The 22,093-nt window shown below is 38.3% G+C and overlaps 1 protein-coding gene across 2 annotated transcripts in view; it reads right to left on the bottom strand.

Moving 5' to 3' along the window:
* Nucleotides 1-22,093, bottom strand: part of LOC150088732 (inositol polyphosphate 5-phosphatase K-like) — a 218,490-nt gene that overhangs the window by 44,081 nt on the left and 152,316 nt on the right. For both annotated transcript variants that reach the window (XM_090370883.1, XM_090370884.1), the window contains exon 9: nucleotides 6,417-6,526. In XM_090370883.1, the coding sequence (XP_090227009.1) occupies nucleotides 6,417-6,526 (110 nt within the window). The remainder of the gene's footprint in view (nucleotides 1-6,416; nucleotides 6,527-22,093) is intronic.

The following is a 22,093-nucleotide window of genomic DNA, read 5'->3' as shown; positions in this document are numbered from 1 at the left end:
TAGTACTACAAGGTTTGGTTCTACCAAAACCTCTAATACTCCCACATACTACCACTATAATAGTTTTAGAACTGGACAATCTAGCACGGAACTAACAATACATGCCCATACCCACAATCATACTCCCCTAATCGATTCTGCTATCACTATTATTAGACTTAAAACCAGCCACAAAATTCTTCAATATGAAGCTCTCATCACTGAATGGTTCCGACACTGTTCTAATCTCAATATTATAAATGCGAAACTCCCCTTTAATCTTTTTCCGGCCTGGAATCTCTCACATTTGAGATTTCCACGTGTTCCAAAGAGCATCACAAGAGTATAGATAATTCTTTTAATACAGCACGTGTCTACTCCCCACTTCGTCAACTGAACATGAATTGAACAGCACGTGTCTACTTCGCCAACTGAACATGTAATAACTTAATGAAAGTCCGTTGTTATGACTACTGGCTTTATAAATTTTCTACCTTACAACGACCAGGGATGGAGTGGTGCACTTCTGCTTCCTTGCACTTATCTTAAATTCCGTTAAATTAACTTATTTTTTATCCCGCCTTAATTCATTAATTTAATTATTCCACCTTAAATTTTGCCATCAGTCTCTTCATAAAACTATTGCAGATTATATTCAAGGTGAGTACCGTACATTAAGCATTTGTTATTTAATACTTAGTCTATTATCACGGTATTATAAGAATTCTATAACTTTTATATTTATTAAGAAACACATAAAATCAAAGGAAGTGGATCCAATTGATGTTGGTGGACAATGCAATGTTGAGTCTGTTTGGTGTGACATAAGCACTGGAAAAGGAAATATGAGAGTAGGTGTGTGTTATAGGCCTAATGAATCTGATGAATATAATGAGCAATTGTGAAGAAATAGAGTGGGCCAGTAAATCAGAGAGTCTTATAATGGGGGGATTTTAATTTCCCGGATATTGACTGGAATTTGTGGGTTGGTCACTCACACACTAGCAAGGCTTTTGTGGATTTATTGGATAATTGTTTTCTACAGCAGCATGTTCGGGAGGCAACTGGAGGGAGTAATACTCTTGATTTGATTATCAGTAGTGATTCTTCATGCATCAAGAATCTGCAGGTAAAGGAACAACTAGGTGGCAGTGATCACAGTGTACTGAAGTGGGATTTACTCAAAGAGGTAAGTACCATCAAGGGTAAAGGGAAGAGTTTTTGCTTTCGTAAAGGCAACTATGGAGGTCTGAGACAGTATTTAAATTCTATACGGTGGGACCAACTGATGATGTTACCAACAGCAAATTCAAAATGGGAATCATTCAAAGAATTAATCTTGGAAGCTACTAGGCTTTAAATACCAACTAAGAAATATTGTTTAAGGTTTAGGCCTAAATGGATGTCAGATGAACTAATGAGACATGTGGCAGAGAAAAAAAATGCATGGGATACATATAAATTAATGGGTAACATGGAAGCCTACGACAGATATAAGCTGGTCTGTAACCAAGTCACGAAGGAGATTAGGCAAGCAAAGGCGGATTATGAGAAATTTTTGGCAAAGGATGCAAAGAAAAACAGCAAAGAGTTCTTTACCTATGTCTAGAATGGGATGAATCAGATTGGTCCACTGGATATTGATGGCTCAACAGTTGAGGATCCTGCTCAGGTGGCTAATAAACTAAACAAATATTTTGCCTCTACATTCACACATGAGGGAATACCAGAAGGGGAATGCCAGAGGTGAAGTAAACTCTGGCAGTGAGCTAGATGATTTTGTAATAACTGAGAGGAAAGTGGAGGATATATTGTTGAGGATAAACATAAAAAAGGCACCTGGGGTGGATGGGATCTATCCAGTTATATTAAAGGAGGCAGCAAAGGAAGTAAGCAAACCCTTAGCCATAATTATGAGAGCTTCTTTGGACTAAGGGGAGGTACCCATAGACTGGAGATGTGCATATGTGACCCCAATTCACAAAGGAGGATCAAAGGCTGACATAAGTAATTATAGACCTGTGAGTTTAACTTCTGTTCCAGGAAAATTAACGGAGGCACTGGTTAAAGAAGCACTGCAGGATCATCTAGACAAGACTTCAGTTATAGCTTGGACACAGCATGGTTCTGTTAAGGGAAAGTCTTGCTGACCAATTTGATTGGATACTATGATTCAGTCACAAAAGAACTGGATGCAGGGAATAACATTGATATTATATATTTGGATCTTAGAAAGGCTTTTGATACTGTTGCACATGGAAGACTGCTGCACAAATTGGAGCAGTGTGGCATTGGAGGCAAATTGCTGCTATGGATAAAGCGATGGTTTGGGGGGAGAAGACAGAGGGTGGTAATCAATGGACACTGCTCATTGTGGACTAATGTTATTAGTGGAGTCCCTTAGGGTTCAGTGTTGGGTCTATTATTGTTTTCTGTATTTATAAATGATACTGATGATGGTATATCAAGCTTAATGTCCAAGTTTGCAGATGATACAAAGGTTGGCAGGGTTGTTAAGGACACTACTGACGCTATGCTTCTGCAACAGGATCTGGAAAGGTTGAGCAGATGGGCTGAGAGGTGGCAAATGAAGTTTAACACTGACAACTGCATAGTACTACATATGGGAAACAGTAACCCCAGAGCAACGTATCAACTCTGTGGTACTACACTGACAGTGGTAGAGAATAAAAAGGACAAATGTAAAGTACTACATATGGGAAACAGTAACCCCCAGAGCAACGCATCAACTCTGTGGTACTACACTGACAGTGGTAGAGAATAAAAAGAACCTGGGGGTAATTGTGCAGACAGATATGAAGTTCTCTGAGCAGTGCAGACGGGCTGGAAGAGTAGCTCATGGTGTCTTGTCAATGATATACAGGAATTTTTCTAGCAGGGATAAGGAGGTGATTATTCCCTTGTATAAGGCAATGGTCAGGTCATACCTTGAGTACTGTACATAGGTCTGGAAGCCTCATTTCAAGAAGGATGTAGAGCTGCTGGAATGAGTACAGAGAAGGGAAACAAGATTAGTGAACAGAACAAAGGGTTGCTCTTATGAAGAAAGGGTTAAGTTTTGCAAATTACAGTGTCTGGAGACTAGGCACCGGCAAGGTGATCTGATAGAGGTGTATAAAGCCTTGAATGGTTTGAGCATGCTTAATGCCGATGGGATTCTTTCTCTTGCTCAGGATATTCACAAGAGAGGGCATAAATTCAAATTGAGGAAAGACAGATGTAGAATAGATGTGTGGAAATTTGCCTTTAGCCAGCGGGTAGTTGGTTGGTGGAACAGAGTTCCATCCCTTGTTGTGGAAGTTGATAGCCTAAATAAATTTAAGGCTCAGCTGGACAGGTATTTCGAACGAATGGAGGGGTGAAATGGGTGGTTTTTTTTTTTTTTTTTTTTTGGCTGATGCTGCTTTCTTGCATCATATGCCTCTACTAATGCTAATCTGATCTGAGGTGTCCAGGTAATATGGAATATAAGCAGTAGATACCATTTCCCTGTCATGAGGGGGCGAGAGTCTCGGGTGAGTTGCAAATTCTTGTGCTTGTAGTGAGCACTTGTCCAACACACGGGCTGTGTAGCCACATTTGGTGAAGTCAGCTTTTACCCTAGAAACCTCGGTTCACCTGGCTTCTTCTGAGGTGAAATGACTTCAAGCTTGGAGTCATTCCAGCTCAGACAGCCCATGGACTTTTATCAATGATATACAGGAATTTTGCTAGAAGGGAAAATTCCTGAAAATTCTAAAAGGCCGCTCTTACCAAGAAAGAGCAATAGTTTTGCAAATTGAAGTTCCTGGAGATGGCACCTAGGAGGAGATCTGACTGAGGAGTTTAAGGCTTTGAATGGATTGACTAAGCTTAATCTTGATGACATCTTTTCCTTATTCACACTCAGATAATATACATAAGGGTACATAAATTGAAATTCAGGAATGATGGCTGCAGGATAGAGATGTGTAAATTGGTAATTTGAATAAATTTATGGAAAAATGGGGATTTTTTTGCAGATACTGTATCAGCTTGCTCCGTTGAATCATTTGTTACTTCAATTACTAATTAATACTAGTGCAAGACTTCCTCAGAATTTCTGGAACATTATGAAGCAGATTCAGAAAATTGTTCATATTTGTAATCATGAACAAGCCAGGGATCCACTACTATCAGCCTAAGTCAAAGCAGCATTTAAAACAATGGAAACACCAAGTTCACCACTACCAAACCAAAAACCAGGTCTATAGGCTGGAAAGATGATGTCAGTAGTCTTTAGGGATTCCAAAGAAATAACAACAATGGAATATATTCCGCCAAGCCAAACTGTAGCAGCAATATACCATGCTAACCTATTACCTCAATTATGAGATACTATCAAGTCTAAAAGATTTCATTTCATTTTAGCAATATTATAAATTAAGAACCACAAACATTTTATCCTTAAGAAAGGGAATGCTGATAGAAGAGTTCTCATTTCACCAAAATGATATTTTGATATCACAAACTTGGATTTCAGGAACGCTTTTGACACTGTTGAGCATGGAGGACTACTGTACAAATTGGAGCAGAATGGTATTAAGGGTAAGTTGCTACAATGGATAAAAGGGTGGCTGAGTGGAAGAAGACAGAGGGTGGTAATCAATGGATACTGTTCTTCGTGGACTAATGTTATTAGTGAAGTCCCACAGGGTTTGGTGTTGGGCCCACTGTGTTTTGTATATTTATATCAGGTATATCAGGCTTAGTGTTGAAGTTTGCAGATGATACAAAGGTTGGCAGGGTTATTAATGACAGTAATGGCAGTATGCTACTGCAACAGGATCTAGATAATTTGGGCAGATGGGATGAGAAGTGGCAACTGAAGTTTAACATTGACAAATGCAAAGTACTGCATATGGGTAGAAGTAACCCCAGAGAAACGTATCAACTCTGCAATACTACACTTAAAATGAAAAAGACCTGGGGGTAATTGTGCAGTCAGATATGAAGTTTTCTGAGCAATGCAGACAGGCTGCAACAGCAGGTCATGGGAATTTGTCAATGACATATAGGGATTTTGCTAACAGGGAAAAGGAGGTGACTATCCCTTTGTATAAGGCAATGCTCAGGCCATGCCTGGAGTAGTGCATACAGGTCTGGAGGCCTCATTTTAGGAAGGATGTAGGTTTGCTTGAGTGTGTACAGAGAAGGGCAACAAGATTGGTGAGGGGAATGAAGGGATACTCTTACGAAAAGAGGCTTAAGTTCTACAAATTGCAATGGCTGGAGACTAGGCACCTGCAAGGTGATCTGATTGAGGTGTATAAGGCCTTGAAGGGGTTGAGCATGCTGAATTCTGATGGGATTCTTCCACTTGCTCAGATTACAAACCTAAGGGGGCATAAATTCAAATTGAGGAAAGACGGTTGTAGACTAGATGTGCAGAAATTTGTCTTTAGCCAGTGGGTGTTTAATTGCTGGAACAAATTTCCATCTGTCTTTGTGGAAGTTGGTAGCTAAAATAAATTCAAGGAGGTACTGGACAAACTTTTAGAAGGAATGGTTGTGTGAATTTTTTATTTTATTTATTATTTATTTTTTTGGCTGATGCTACATAAGCTCATAAGCTTGCTTTCTTGCATCATGTGCCTCTATTACTATTACATCAGCAATGATGTGTGATTGGTTTCATTTACATTTCTTCGAGAAATGTAACAGTGGGTACAAACTACTGTCACACTTATCTTATTTACCAGATCTGTTCCAGTCAGACTTAATTTTGTTTCCCAAACTTAAATTTCACTTGGATGGACAAAAATTTAAAACAAACGAAGGGCTTATTTTGACGATGAAAACATTTTTCTGAGGCACTGAAAAATCATTTTCATATGTGGGACAGCTGCAATGCAGCATCAATGGAGAAAGTGTGCAACTCTGTAGACCAAATTTAAAAATGAAACACAACTACTGGTGTGAGTCCTCTGCTTCATAGCTACAGAACTTTCAGTACCCTGTTATATATGATCCCAAACCAGAAGTTTCATGTAACCAATCACCAAAAAAATTTGGATATCACTGAAGTAGAGAATTGGTATTTTGCAATGGCAAGGTGAGATGTTGTTGTTGTTATTTGGTTTTAGGAGCATTAGCAACTAAGGCCACATTGCTCCGGGGATATGCGCTGGTCATTCCCTGACCTTTCCACATCCTCCGTATTTGGTGGATCATGGGCTCGAACCTCGGTCTAATCAAGAAGCATGTGCTAATCTTATTAATCCCATAGAGAAAGTTGCCCAATCTATTATTATTATGTTGTATCCAGCAATACAAATCTTTTATAACAACATTTCAGAAAAAAAAGTGAATAAAGATAACATTATTTTATTTATCAATGTTATAAATTAAGAACCATAAACATTTTATTCTTAAGAAACTTTCTTATATATACTTACTCAGTATCAAATTCAGTGCCATCTATTACATATTTGTACGTAGGAGGAAAGGAAGGTGGTGTCTCAGTAAATTCACTAAATGCCTGACCTGTCTTCATTGCATGGCGGAGCTAAAGAATAATTTCTTATATTATTTTTTTTACATGGACAACACACACACTCACTGAAGTAGAATCCCATTGCAACAAACTTCTTGGGGATAAAATCATTTTGCTGAATTAATAAATTTTACGTGGAGTGGTATGAAAGTAACGTCTCCTATTTTTTTTGGCAAAAAATTTAATTTCTACAACTATGCCTTTTACACCAATTAATCCTCAATCATTAATAAACACTGTTATTTCCCCATAAAGTCACCACCATTTTCTATGCATTTCCGCCACCTCTAAGTCAGACTCTGTATTCCAATTCTGTAAAAGTTCTTATTCTTGCTCCGGAGGGTTTTGCAAACACTGTGCTTGAGCTGGTAATCATCCACAAAATGCCCACAGAGTGCATCCTTTAGCGGGCTGAAGAGGTGATAGTTGGAAGGTGCAAGATCCAGAATATATACGAGGGGTGAGGAAGAACAGAGCACCACAGTTTTTAAATGGCCTCCATCGTGTGCAGACTGGTGTGAGATCACATGTTGTCACGAAGAAGAAGAACCTCATTACAGATTTTGTCCGGTCGAACTCTACGGATGTGGGCTTTCCACCTTTTCAACATTTCCACATAATGATCTGCATTGATTGTTGTGCCACACTCCAAGAAATCCACAAGCAAGACCCCATCTTGTCCCAAAACACGGTTGACATGGCTGTCTTTTGAACTTCTTCCTGCACGGTGAATTTTGATGGTCCTACTTCATTGTCTGTCTCTTTGTTTCAGGGTCATAACGGTGGACCCAGGTTTCATAACCTGTGACTGTGTGAAAGAAAAACCTCTCCTTCACTCGTAGCAGAGAAGATATGGAGAAGTTCCATACAGATGACTTTCCAGGGTTCTTTGTGCTCATGTGTCAGCATTTTCAGAACCCACTGGGTACAAACCTTGTTGGAGCCTAGTTCCTTTACGATGGTTATCACAGAAGGTTTCCCTATACCTACTGCATTGCACAATTTGTGTGTTGTGATGCAGCAGTCCTCTTTGATCAGCACATCGATCCAGCTCTTACTGGATCAATGTTACTGGCTGGCTGCTTCGGGGTTTGTCAACAATGTCAGACATCTACAGTATTGTACACGATACTGTAGCAAAATGATCTATGGCACAACATTTGAAAGCAAAAAATTAGGAGGCATTACTTTTGTACCGGTCCTCATAATTGCTATAATTTAATTTAAAGATCTGTTATTTATTAAAATTAGTTCCACTGCATTATTTTTCATTTTTATGTATTAGTATATGTTACTTTTCCATACATTAAAACAAAAATAAATCTTTACTGCAGTCTGAAATTGTAGGTTTTTGTTTGCATTAAAGTTATATTAGATTGCTAATTCTAACACTTTTTTGTCAAATGAGTGGATATATCGCAGTCATGCATATTTTTGTTCCAATGAGCGAACTGTCAGGCATTTTGAGGGAGAAGGCTGATAAAGTTAAAATAGAAAAATCAGTAATTATTACTATCTGTGTGAATGATAACTTTCTTGAGAGAAGACAAGAATAACAAATGCCAATGCCCACAGTATGACAATATCACAAAATATTCAAACTAAAAACAATTTGACACTAACAGTCCATTTCCTGACTATACTAGAGACACTATACATAGTGTCTCAAAAATATTGGTACAAACGTTTAGGGGAGGTAGGTAACATCTAAAGGAATGTGAATTGCATAGGAACCCATAACCGGAAACGTCACGGGAAAGTAGTAGCAGAGGCACAAGAAGCAGAAATGACACAAGACAGTAATTAGTGGCAAACATTTATTTGACATAATATTAATAATGGAGTACGAGATGGGTGCATTTCATGATGTTACAACAGATGCTCGAAGGTTCCACCATGAGACACCGACGCAGCATGGACTGGTGGACACGGTCGAACACACCTGGAGTTTCTTTGACAGTAGCAGCAGCGCAGACGACTCTCGCCACGAGATCCATTTCCGTCTCCACAGGCGATCCATACACGATAGATTTGAGGGCCCCCCACAGAAAGAAATCAAGGCTCGATAAATCAGGCGAGGGTGGGGGCCAGGCAACGGGTCCACCCCGGCCAATCCATCGAAGCCCAAAACGCCTGTTCAAATGGTCACGAACACACCTTCCATAATGGGCAGGCACCCCGTCATGATGAAACCAAATGTTGCGTCTCACATTTGCTGGAACATCATCATGTAATCCTGGCAGAACTTGTTCAAGAGAGATCCGATAATTAGCGGAGTTCATGCGTGATGGTAACAGGTATGGGCAGACTAAGCAGTCACCGACCATACCCGCCCACACATTTATTGCGAAGCGATGTTGTGCCGCATGGGGGCGCACACTGTGTGGGTTGTCGTGAGCCCACACATGAGCATTGTGCTGATTGAATAAGCCTTCCTGAGTGAAATAAGCCTCATCCATGACCAAAACATAGGCTGAAAAATTCAAGTCTTGAACACTTTCTCAGAGAAACCACTGCGCAAAAGCCACACGTGAAGGATGATCTTGGGGGAGCAGTAACTGAACCCTTTGGAGATGAAAGGGGTGTAAGGAATCGTCATGCCAGACACCTGTACACTGCAACGAGAACACTCCTAAGGCAGAGGCAATGGCACGTGTGCTGGTAGTAGGATTATTCTGGATGGCATTCAACACATTTTTTTTCATGGTGGGAGTTCGTGTCGAACGTGGTCTGCCCGCACTACTCTTGTTACCTCTAAATGACCCATAATCGCACAAATTTTGATGCACACGTGCAAACAAACGGTGGTCCGGTACATGTCTGTCTGGGAAGCGTTCTCCATAAATTCGTTGAGTGGCTCGTCCCTTGCCCTCTGCTAATCCATACACTAGGTGCATGTCTGCCAGCTCACAGTTCATATATCGATGCATGCTCTTCGTGTGGCGACTACTTCTTGAATGAGTAAACCAGAAATTTTCCCTCTCGCAAACTGATGAACAGCGCCGTGTACCGACTTACGGTGACGTTTCCGGTTATGGGTTCCTGTGCGATTCACATTCCTTTAGATGTTACCTATCTCCCCTAAATATTTGTACCAATATTTTTGAGACACCCTGTATATAACATGTAACTGCAGCAAATATTTTTGTTATTTAATTAGGACATCTTTTATTGTTTCATCTGCAGAAAAGATATTAAATTTAGACAGGAGGTCTCTGGGTTTTGCTAAGATTAGAATGAATTCAGACCAGAGGAGAGGAAAAAAAAAAAAACACATGCTGGTATCATCAAGTTTGTTCAAGAATCTTTTGCTACCTTAATAATGAAAATGAGAGAGAGAGAGAGAGAGAGAAGGGGGAAGAATAAGACAAGGATGGTGTATAGGAAATATCTGCCAAAACTATTAAGCAGAATCCTTCCCACCCCCCATTAAAATGTTCATTTTAGCTGCCAAAAATTTAAAATGACTCATCAGACACCTGTCTCACCTCAATCCCAAAAAAATTATGTTAAATAATTTAATTTGCATATTGATTACTATTATGCGAATACAGTAAGTGCATAAACTAAACAAATAATCAGTTTTATTCTGTTTTAGCTACAAAAGACAGTATATATATATAAAAAGGTTATGCATTAGTGCTTGTTTTTCTTTGCTATTATTTCATTACCCTTACTCTTCTACTTGGAAATTTGTGAAGTCTGAAAACACATTTTGGACCATTCATGAAAAAATCAATTTTATTCTATTGTGTTTATTCAAACTTCTTGGAAATTTGATATAATAACATACATTCATCAAATTCCGAACAAACACAGTTCTTGGACATAAGGAGGTTTCCATATTCAGTAATGCAGTTTCTTTTCAACATAGTATGGACTAAACACATGGAATGACACGTGTTAACATGCTATTCCACTTCCTCTAGTAGCCTTTCATGTGGATTTACTTGGATCTTAAACATTATTTTATGTAATCAAATATTCTATGTAGTCAAATTAACTCTTTATGTAAATCAAGTCAATATAATCTACTGGTTCTGCTGTCTTTACAGTCAGTGAAGAAGGTGGTACAGAAAGTAACATGACATGTCTAAGAATAATTTGTAATTATTTAAGAAATCAAAGGCAGATTACACTCCATGCAGGTTTAAGTGCTCACTATTTCACAAATTTCCAGATTTCATCATCATCCATTTTCAATTCACTGCAGGATGAAGGCCTTTCCAGCAACTTTCCAGTTCCTTCTGTTTTGTGCAATGGCCATCCATTTACTACCTACAAACTCATGAATTTTGTCTATCCATCTCCGCCTTTGTCTTCCAGGTTTTCTTCTAGCTCCTCTTGGGTACCATTCTGTTATTTTCTTAGTCCATCTGTCATCATGTCTTCAAGTGATGTGTCCTGCCCAAGACCATTTTAGTTCTTTAGTTTATATCCTTTTGTTTATGTCCTTTAGTTTATGTAATATCCTTTAGTTTATGTCCTTTACTTGATTTTGCTGCCTAATTCATGTGTTTCTCTTCTTTTCTAACAGTATGATTTCCAATATAATTCGTTCCATTCTTTGCTGTGTAGTTCTCAGCTTCTTTTCCATTCTTTTGGCAAGTGCCCAAGTTTCACTTCCATAAGTCAAGGTGGGGAGTATACATTGGTTCATTATTTTACACGTCAGACAAACTGGGACTTTGCTCTTCAGTATGTGACTATATTTCCTGAATGCTATCCATCCAAAATTTATTTTTCTCTTGACTTCTAGCTATTTATCATTATTACAGCTAATGACTTATCCCAGATAAGTATATGACTCCACCTTTTCAATTACTGCTCCTTCAATCATTATGTCCCTTTCTGTGGCATACTTGTTCATCATTACTTTTGTTTTAGCCATATTCATCTTTAGTCCAAAATCCTTACTAACTGTGCATAACTGATTAAGATTTTCCTCTAATTCTTTGGGATCGTGGCTTATGACCACAATGTCATCTGCAAATCGTAAATGGTTTAGGTACTCTCCATTCACATTGACTCCTTTCTGAGGCCAGTCTAGTCTTCTGAAAGCTTCCTCATGGGCAACAGTAAACACCTTCAGAGATATTGTGTCTCCTTGTCGAACTCCTTTCTCGATTTTAAATTTGCAACTGTCTTTGTCTAGTCTAATAAAGGAGGTAGCGTTCTCATATATTTTCTTCAAAATCATAATATATGGGGTATCTATGCCTTGTTTGTTGTTGTTGTTTGTTATTTGGTTTTTAGGAGCATTAGCAACTAAGGCCATATTGCTTCGGGAGATGCGGTGGTCATTTCCTGACCTTTCCGCATCTTCCGTATTTGGTGGTGACGGGCTCGAACCCCGGTCTAATCAAGAAGCGTGTGCTACGCACCGCTGCTCCTTCCCACCTGGCTACGGAGGCACATCTATGCCTTGTCTTTCCAGTGCCCGAAACATTGCCTTATGCTGTATGGAGTCAAATTCCTTTTCATAATACACAAATGCCAGGCATAATGGTGTTTTATATTTATTTGCTTTCTCCATTAGCTGTGATATTACACGAAGGTGATCCATTGTTGAGAATCCTGTCCTAAAGCCAGCTTGCTCTTTCGGCTGATTCTCATCAAGTATTCTTTCTAATCTGTTAGTAATGACCCTTGTGAACAACTTGTAGATGTCGGATAACAAGCCAACTGGTCTATAATTTCCAATTTCTGATTTATCTTCTTTCTTATGGAGCAAAACTATGATTGCATTATTCCACTGCTTAGGCGTCACACCTTTTCTAATGCATTTTGTGAAGAGCCTTGCCAGTTTTTGTGTTATGTCTCTTCCTCCCAATTTTAACATCAGGAAGAATATCGGGTATGTTGTATGTGTTGCTAATTTGCGATCCATCTTCCCCACTGCTGGCATCATTTCCTCGCTCCTTGTATAATTCTCTATAGTAGTCTTCTGCTATTTGAATTATGCCTTCTCTGCTATTTATAAGTACACCATCGCTATTCTTCAGTTTCAGTATCATTTGTCTTTCTGTATTACTGCTCATGGCTGCTGATTTGAGTCCTTTGTTTTCCCTTAATGCTTGTTCTACTTTTCTTGTGTTAAATCTTCTTATGTCCTCTCTGAGTCTCTTTCTAATGGCTTTGCATAACTCAGTATAACTCAATTTTGCATAACTCAATTTTCTCCTTGTCAGTGTTTATCTTGCTCTTCATTTGTCACCTTCGGTTCATCTAAGTGTTTCTTGACTAATTTTTTCTTCTTTGGATTTCTTTTTCCCTATAGGTTTCTTGGGCTTTATCACTTTCAGAAAGTTGTAATATTCCTCATCGATATCTTGGTCCTGAGCAGTCTGCAGAAGCTCAAACTTGTTCTTAAGTTCTAGTACATTCTGCTTTTTTCCCTCTTCAGTTATCTCAAAGACCTTCGTATTATTTACTCAAGTCAGTCTTTTCCTTTTCTACATCTATATCAAGAGTGCATCTTACCATTCTGTGATCACTTTCAACATTTACCTTATCCAGGACGGTAACATCATTCACAATATATCTTCTGTTAGTGGGGATGAAGTCGATTTCATTAGTTGTTAATCCATTTGGACTCTTCCATGTCCACTTTTTTTTCACCCTTTTCTTGAAAAAAGTGTTCATTACTGACAATCCTTGATATTCTGCAAATTACACTAGTCTTTCACATCATTTCTTTCACCAATTCCAAAATTTCCTATAGTTCCCCTTTCTGCATTGTTTTGTCTTTTTCCAACCTTAGCATTGAAGTCTCCCATAATAATAGTGTAGTGGGTTTTCTGCTCATCTAGAAGACTCTCAATTTCGGTGTACATTTCTTCAACCTCTTCATCATCATGGCTTGATGTTGGTGCATAAATCATTATAACCTTTAGCTTGTACCTCATAGAAATGTTGAGTATTAGTCTTGACACCCTTGGTGACGTACTTTTGAATTCCAAAATGTTGTTTTTTTATATCTTTATGGACCAGAAACCCAACTCCACCTTCGCTCCTTTCACTGTTTCCATTGGTGTACAGCAGATTTCCACTTGGTAAACTTATAAGTGATTCATTTCTTCTTCTTCTTTCAGCCAAACCGATGATATTCCAATTCACATTTTCTAGTTCCTTTTCCAGCTCTAATATCCTGTCTTCACTGATGAGCGATCTTACGTTGTAACAGGCCAAGTTCAGTTTCCATGAGTGGTAGCCTGGTCGTACCCAGAGATTCTTAGCACCTTCTGCTTCCACTCTGATCCTCTCGCTGCCGTAAGAGGGGGAGTGAAAGCCGCTGGGGACTGAGGGCCATTTGTTTCGTCGTGCTGTCATATGCTGGAGGGTTTGGCCTTTTCCTCTTCATGCTGACCAGGCATCTTGAAGAGAACCACTCTACATGTTCGTTGCCACCTAAGTGACGTAACAGGGCTTACCACCAAGAAGATGTACATGAGTGTTTAGCCAGCGTGTGGTTGGTTGGTGGAATAGACTTCCATCCCTTGTCGTGGAAGTTGATAGCCTAAATAAGTTTAAGGCTCAGCTGGACAGGTATTTCGAACAAACAGAGGGGTGAAGTGGAAGTGGTTATTTTTTATTTATTTATTTATTATTTTTTTTTTGGCTGATGCTGCATAAGCTTGCTTTCTTGCATCAAATGCCTCTACTAATGCTAATGAGTGGATTTTAGGGAGGCAGGCCAACCGGACTTCTCCTAAATCTTCTGTAATAAAAAGATATTGGATCCATCAGTGTTTTAGACTGAGTGCCTGACAACACACAGAATACCTGTTCCCCTCTAATTTCCAGATTTATTTGGACTTATGTCTTCAACTTTGCAACACAATTCATAATCATTATGGAATTTAATAATGTATATCTTCTATGTGTAGCCTGTCATAATCTTTAATCTTCACAATTTGATAGTTTATACCTTGCTGCAATTTACATATGTTCTTGGATGTCAAAGCAGTTAGCCATTCTTTACCAAAAAAAAAAAAAAGTAATAATAGTAGTAGTAGTAGTAGTGGCATGTGATGCAAGAAAGCAAGTGTATGAGCTTATGCAGCATCAGCCAAAAAAAAAAAAAAAAAAAAAATCACACCATTCCCTCCAAATGTCTGTCCAGTTCCTCCTTAAATTTATTTAACCTATCAACTTCCACAACGACAGATGGATGTTTGTTCCAGCAATTAACCACCCGCTGGCTAAAGGCAAATTTCCGCACATCTATTCTCTACATCTGTCTTTTCTTAATTTGAATTTATGCCCCCTTAGGTTCATAATCTGAACAAGTGGAAGGATCCCATCAGAATTCAGTGTGCTCAACCCATTCAAGGCCTTATACACCTCAAAGTAATTAGTAAGCTTCTTCACACTGAAGTCCTTGAGGCTGTCACAGACATTCTCTCAGGCATGCCAAGCTGTGCTTGCCACCTGGGAGTCTATAATGTTGATGGAACTGATATTCAGGTGACATTCAAGCCAAGTGTACCTAAGTTTGGCAAAGTCCAGTTGGTCTGTAACAGCCAAATCCTCTGCTTGCACCTTCACAATTCTGGGACTGTTAGTTTGTTTGTTTGTTTGTTTGTTTGGTTTTTAGGAGCATTAGCAACTAAGGCCATATTGCTCCGGGAATATGCGGTGGTCATTCCCTTGACCTTTCCGCATCCTCCGTATTTGGTGGTGACGGGCTCGAACCCCGGTCTAATCAAGAAGCGTGTGCTACGCACTGCTGCTCCTTCCCACCTGGCTACGGAGACGCCAGGGACTGTTAGTAACCCTGGATATAACCCCCATGTGCAAACCCTGAAATCTGGTACCCAGCATATTGGAGATGACCACCCATGTGCGAACCAACGTAAGCAGTGGTTGAGGTGTGGCACCCACACCACACACAGAGGAGTGGTGCCCCCTCTGTGTTACTAGGCAATACTAGGTGATAGATGACACTCATTCACAGCTGCTGTATTCATTAAACATATTCACACTTTCAGAATTTGCCATATGAAAGATTTTGATATGTCATGTCAAATTGTTATCATATATTTATATCATATGTACTTTTCAAAATGAAGTCAAGTTTATTAATTACTCACACAATTGTTGAAAGATTTACTGTAACAGAAAATAAAGTTGGGGATTTAGATGTAAGCCAGTATTGATATGCTTTATTCTTGTTTCAAACAAATCTTCAGCATATTTGTTCGAAAGACAAGGTAGAGATAATGTACGAGTGTTTCAAATAAAATGAAAAATATTTAATATTATCTTAAATATTATTAAATAATATTCTAACCTCAAACGTTATGATAAAAAGATTTAAAACAGTAGTAGACCAAAGAAAAAAGAATAGAAAGGAATGCTGAAAATTTTTGAGAAAGAGATTTTATATGGAAAACATTCAAATTCAATACCAATTTGTAATTTCAGGTACCTATGGACATCTACTCCAAATTTTGCAAAGTTGTTGGAAGAAAAAAAAGACACTGTGTTAAATGAGTGATGGAATATCTATTCTGTTAACAAGAAACAAAGTTAACGAAAATTAATGAGTAAAAAATTTCAGTAGAAAAGTTAAAACAAGGAGAATAAATCGACTGAATGGGATAAAGAGACATTGAGCAAAAGGAAATGAAAAACAGGGCAGGAGATCATAAAGCACAAATAATCAGAATGATTAATTAAGGCAAACAACATTTCCAGTGTTTGAGAAATTCATAAATTGTGATTTGGTTAGGAAAAATTATATAGTATTACCAGACTGCAGATGGAAAGAAGCTTGTTAAGATTCGAATTGAGAACCTATATATTTGTTAAACCAATCAAAAGTTTTCAGAAGTTTTTTGTTGGATTCTCACTCCAGATCAACGTATCCCGATGTCTGATTTACCCTGATTGGAGTGAAAAGGTGAAGTGGTTTACACCCAGTGGGTGCAAAAATCAATGATGCAACAAGCAAGCTATTAGTTCTTAAGAGTATTAAATCTGATCTGATCCATAGCATTGTTACACATTTGCTCATAGTTCTCATATGTGGCAGTGTCATGCAATTATCTGTAACTATCCTATGCTTCCTTCTTTAGCTATATAAAATCTGTCAACTCTCTTATTATCCTCTTTTGTGATCACTGAAACAAATACATTTGTAGCTTCCAAGATAATTTGTTTAAACATTTCCCACAGAGCATTCATATCCAGTGACATGTTATCATGGCAAATGAAATTGCATGAAATTTCTATATTGATAGAGCCTAAGAAGACCTTCAAAACTCTATAGTCCATGTCTCTGATCACTGAAATTTCTTTGGACACTACTCATTTTATAACACTGTGGTCATTATTTGCTAATGCTTCCTGTACTGTCAGATCTTTGACAATCCTTGAGTACTTAGTGAGAACCAAGTCAAGGATATTTGGGTCTCTTGTGCTTTCTTTGACATGTTGAAATAAGTAACAATCATCCAGGTGATTCAAAAAAAAAAAGAAAAAAACAAAACAAAACAGATTCTGTAAAGCTTGACTAAGAATTCCAATTTATAAGGGGTAAGTTAAAGCCACCCATAAAATTAAAGTCTTGCTTGCCTATTCAAGTTGCCTAAACAGGTTTTTATCATACTTCTCAAAGTCATTAGACCTGCAGCATATTATCAACTTTCCATTATCATCAAGCAACTTGCACCATACCGATTCTACATTCATTTGGGCTTGATTAGACTCTGGCAGCAGTCTGCTTTCATTTCATTTTTGATAAGAACCATAATCCCCTTCACTGTGTCCCTTTCTATTTTTCCCAAACACATTATAATCAGTATAGTAAAATTCCTCATCATCAATTTCTAACTGAGACTCGGATGACACCAAGTCTTAGTTAGTTCTTTGAACATTTCAAATTTATTCAATTTATTAACAATGTCCTTGTTATTACCATATAAACACATTTTTTACATTTTACTACCCTTACACATTCACTATAACTGCTTAAGTATGTTTTGTTGGTTGATGTGTCTCTTTCCATATGTTATATTTGTCTCTCACAAACATTCTTTGAAGAGGGTGAAAGTAGAACCTTGATGCATATCTCTGGTTAAATTTCCCTTTCAGTTCACTTCTCTGCATGTGGATATAGGATTCACTCTATCAACATCACTCCCCATGTTGTTGTTGTTATTTGGTTTTTAGAAGCATTAGCAACTAAGGCTATGTTGCTCCTTGGATATGCGGTGGTCATTCCCTGACCTTTCGGCATCCTCCATATTTGGTGGTCGCAGGCTCGAATCCCAGTCTAATCAAGAAGCGTGTGCTATACACTGCTGCTCCTGCCCACCTGGCTACGGAGGTGCCATCACTCCCCACTGCTATAATAAACAACCCACATGTCATTGATGGTGCCTCCTTTATTCACTAATATGATTTATCAAACAATAGCCTGTAGAGACAGGGAGGTCATAATCCCACTGTATAAGGCAATTATAAGACTGCACTTGGAATACTATGTCCAAGTATGAAGCCCTGATCAGCCAGGTAACATCTGAGAGCAAAAACACAATTTACCTTATCATTTATTTAGCTTGATTTTAGTAGAGCTTTTGATACAGTTCTGCACAAAAGGTTATTATATAACCCAGAGTAGATTGGGATTATTGGTAAGCTCCTTTTGATCAGGGTTCATCTAAATGATGAGAAACAGAGAGTTGTCTCTTATAAATGGATATTCTTTGAGGAAGACCGGCATGGTAAATAGAATCCCTCAGATTCAGTGCTAAGACTCCTCCTGTTTCTAACCTCCCTTAATGACACTGATCAGGGAAATAACTGGGGAAGCTGACAGTCCTCCTGATTATTTGAAGGTACGAAGGGTGGTTATTGACTATATGAAGAAAAGAATGGACTGTGAAGTTGCATACATCTTCAGGTGGGGAGGGAACCTAGTTAAGACGTATAAGGCCCTGAAAGGGATCAATAAAATAAACAAGATGGGTATATTCTCACTGATAGAAGGCAAATATAAAATCTTGGGTAGTAACAGAAGGCAAGTAGAATTGGATGGTAATACTGTGGCAATGTGGAAAGTGTTTGTGTGTGTGTGTGTGTGTGTGTGTGTGTATGTGTGTGTGTGTGCATGTGCGTGCTTCTTTTCTTTTGTGCAGATACAAAAAGTCTACCTGTTACTATCAGTTAGCCATTCTTATATTAATGCTAATTTTAAGATATTTTAAACACACAAGCAAAGTACAAGGGGGGGGGGTTGAAAAGTTTGTGGCCTGAGTAGGAAAGGGTAGTGGTACAGTGTTAAAAACTTCTGTGGTTAATGTATAATAGTAACTCACTAAGTTTCATGCAGTATCAACATCTTTTTTTAATTAAGGGTTCTAAAATCAACAAAGTTGTGTATATGAGGAAAGATGGACAAATCAGTCACAATGCAGTCATCCAGTATTTATGGGAAAAGGGACTAAAGCCAAAGGCACTTCAGGAGGATATGGTTACAAGATTGGAGGAGGATGCCCCTTTCTATTCCATGGTTAAGAAGTGGGCAGAAGAATTTAAATGAGGGAGGGAGAGCCTGAAAGATGACCCACATTGTGGAAGACATGCAACAGGCAAATATAAAAGCTCCAGCATCATTCCAGAAGCTGTTGAGAGTGTGCACTATCTGTTGATGATTGACAGTTCGGTACATTGCCAGCATCTTGGGCATCTTATCTGAACATGTATACCACATAATAACAGAAAATGCACTATGAAAATGGTGTTAGCAAGATGAATCTATAAGTTGTTGAGAGCAGATCAAAAACACACAACAGTTTTAAAGTCAAGTGAACATTTTCATCATTTTCAAGCAAATCCAGAAATTTCCTTGCAAGGCTTGTGACAATGCATGAGACAGATCCATCACTTTCAATCAGAGACAAAAAAGCAGCCCAAACACTGGAAACAGAGCTCTTGTCCCCATCCAAAGAAAGCTAAGCTGATTCCTTCTGCTTGCAAGAAGATGGCACCAGTTCTTTGGGATGCTGATGGAGTGTTATAAGTGGATTATCTTCACAAAGGTGAGAAAGTCACTGAGGCATATTATGTAAAACTTTTGAGGTGTCTGTGCAAAAAAACATCAAATCCTGAGCAAAGGATTCTTGTTCTACCAGGATAATGTGTCTGCTCACAGGTCTGTTATTGCCATAGCTGTGCTGCGCTGCACTGCACTGCATGAGGGCAGCTATGAAATCTCAGACCATCCTCTATATTCACCAGATCTAGCACCATTGGACTTTCACCTATAATGCAGTACATGTGTTCCTAAAAACCTCCGCAGTATGGTATTTCACACATTAAAAACAACAGAACTTATGAGGAAAATAGGGATAGGGGCAGAGCATTAAAAAAAAATGTTCAGTCTGGTAAGTAAAACAGTAAAAAAGAGTTAGAAACACAATAATATTGCTAACAGAGGTTTAAACATCTTAAATTTCTAATAAATAAATAAATATTACAGTAAATATAGCACTTTACCTTGACAAGATATGAAGTTTGTTTGTTTGATATTTCTGCTCACCGACATTTTCCTTTTTCTTTTTTTTGGATTGTAAAATTTAAAACAGTAAAAAAGATGAGCAATCAATAACGATGAACATGGCACGAACAAAAGAGAAGATTCTGAAAGTTTATTTAATTTTTTTACATGATTGAAGAGGAAGGGGGAACACATCTCACCATTATGTTTTTTTTTTTTTTTTTTTTTTTTTTTTTTTTTGGTAGTTGTTGGCGCATCGGCTTCTGTGGCCATAATGCACCTCCCAAGGTTTTTTTTTTTTTCAGCACTTTGATCCAAGCCCGAGGCGGGAATCGAACCCGCGACCTTTGGGTTGCCAGGCAGGCACTTTACCCACCCGGCTAGCCTGGTTGGCCTCACCATTATGTAAAAACCAACAGAATTCCAGTTATCGGTATTATTACAAATGCAATAAGATCAAGTTTACTACCCATTTATAATTAGACTGCACTAACTGAAAAGACCAATAAACTGGGAACTGCAAATTGTTTTTAATTTTATGGTAGTGACCTCCAGAAATGTGCTCCTCTGCTCACACTATCCTGTCTCACAAAATTTCTGTTTGAACAGAAAATCTTGTGAATACAGCGAATGATAAGTTTGATAACAATTTCTCCAACCAACACAATTACAGTAAATGCAAAATATAGCTCTCATGCATTTAACGTTTTAAATTTAAACTTGTATATACTGCTGTGCAGGTCACTATGTTCAGCTTGGTGCTGGGTTTTACGTTCACCTGGTGTTACAGACGAAATCGCGCATGAGCCAATGCGAAAATCATGTTATACCCGCATTGTTCCCTAATATATCAATCACGTTGGAGAAAATTCGTGTTGCGAAAATGCACGTTATAGCAGAACTGACTGTATTTTCTAATTTGAAAAAAATACCTGGCTGGTCTATTTTCTCACCGATAGTGACATTACTGCTGCAGTGGCTACATTCTTGGAGGCCCAAGAGAAAACTTTCTTCATAGCTAGAATCAACGAATTGCAGCAATGGAAGCACAAATGCGTATTGATTCCAAAGGGGACCGAGTTGAAAAGTAACACGTTACCAGCCCCCTCAAATAAATCCTTCATATTCAGGCCAAGAAATTTTAAAATGCCCCTCATATATATAACTTTTTAACAAAATGTTGTCTCGTTGATGTAACACCAGGGCTGTAGTGGTGGGTATATGCAGGTATATGCCATATACCCTCTGGATTTTTTTTTAGTTGAATAGCATATACCTTCTGGTTTTTGAAAAACTTGAAAAAACAAATATTATTAAAATATTTACCGAAAATTATTGGAATTTGATTCTTAGGCAATATTTATAGTTTTATTATTTTAAATATATATGCTGTTCGTGTTGGTGTACACACACACACACACACACACACACACACACACACACACACACACACACACACACACACACACGCACACACACACACACACACACACACACACACAGCTATATGCCATATATCCTCTGGCATTCAATTAATAAGCCTGAAATGCACAATATACTCTCTGCTTTTCGTAAAATTCGTAGAGTATACCTTCTACTAATTTTACAACTACAGCACTGTGCAACACCACTCTTATTCCCTTCAATCACTGGCAAAGCAGTGACAGTGATATTATTCCTTGTCTAACTAGAAACTGAGCTATATCTGTTTGAAGATGCAACCTCAAAATCAATGTATTACATATCATGTTCTCGTGATCTTCATATCCTCTAAAGACATATCACTCAAACACCATATGACAGATGGGTTTGGCTGAGGAAAGGGAAAGCCAGAATTTCATTCTGGAGTCCAAATACAACACTGACCACTTCTGACCTTTAGTACAAGCTAGTAGTATTACTCTGGTAATGAGAAAAGATTTTGGTGTGGATCAAGTAGATTTGTTGCAGTTCTGCCCACACAGCTTATAGGTTGACCAGAACATCAGTTCTACTAGCACTTTAGACATACAAGTGAAAGTCCAAAGGTGGCACTGCAAACATTCAGTCCTCTGTGCATGTCTGCAGTGCTG

This window comes from Mastigoproctus giganteus, chromosome 3, assembly GCF_048544385.1.
Source record: "Mastigoproctus giganteus isolate SK-2022 chromosome 3, ASM4854438v1, whole genome shotgun sequence".
NCBI classification, from domain to species: domain Eukaryota; kingdom Metazoa; phylum Arthropoda; class Arachnida; order Uropygi; family Thelyphonidae; genus Mastigoproctus; species Mastigoproctus giganteus.
The sequence above is the reverse complement of the archived record's forward strand: the minus strand, read 5'-3'. Positions and strand labels throughout refer to the sequence as shown.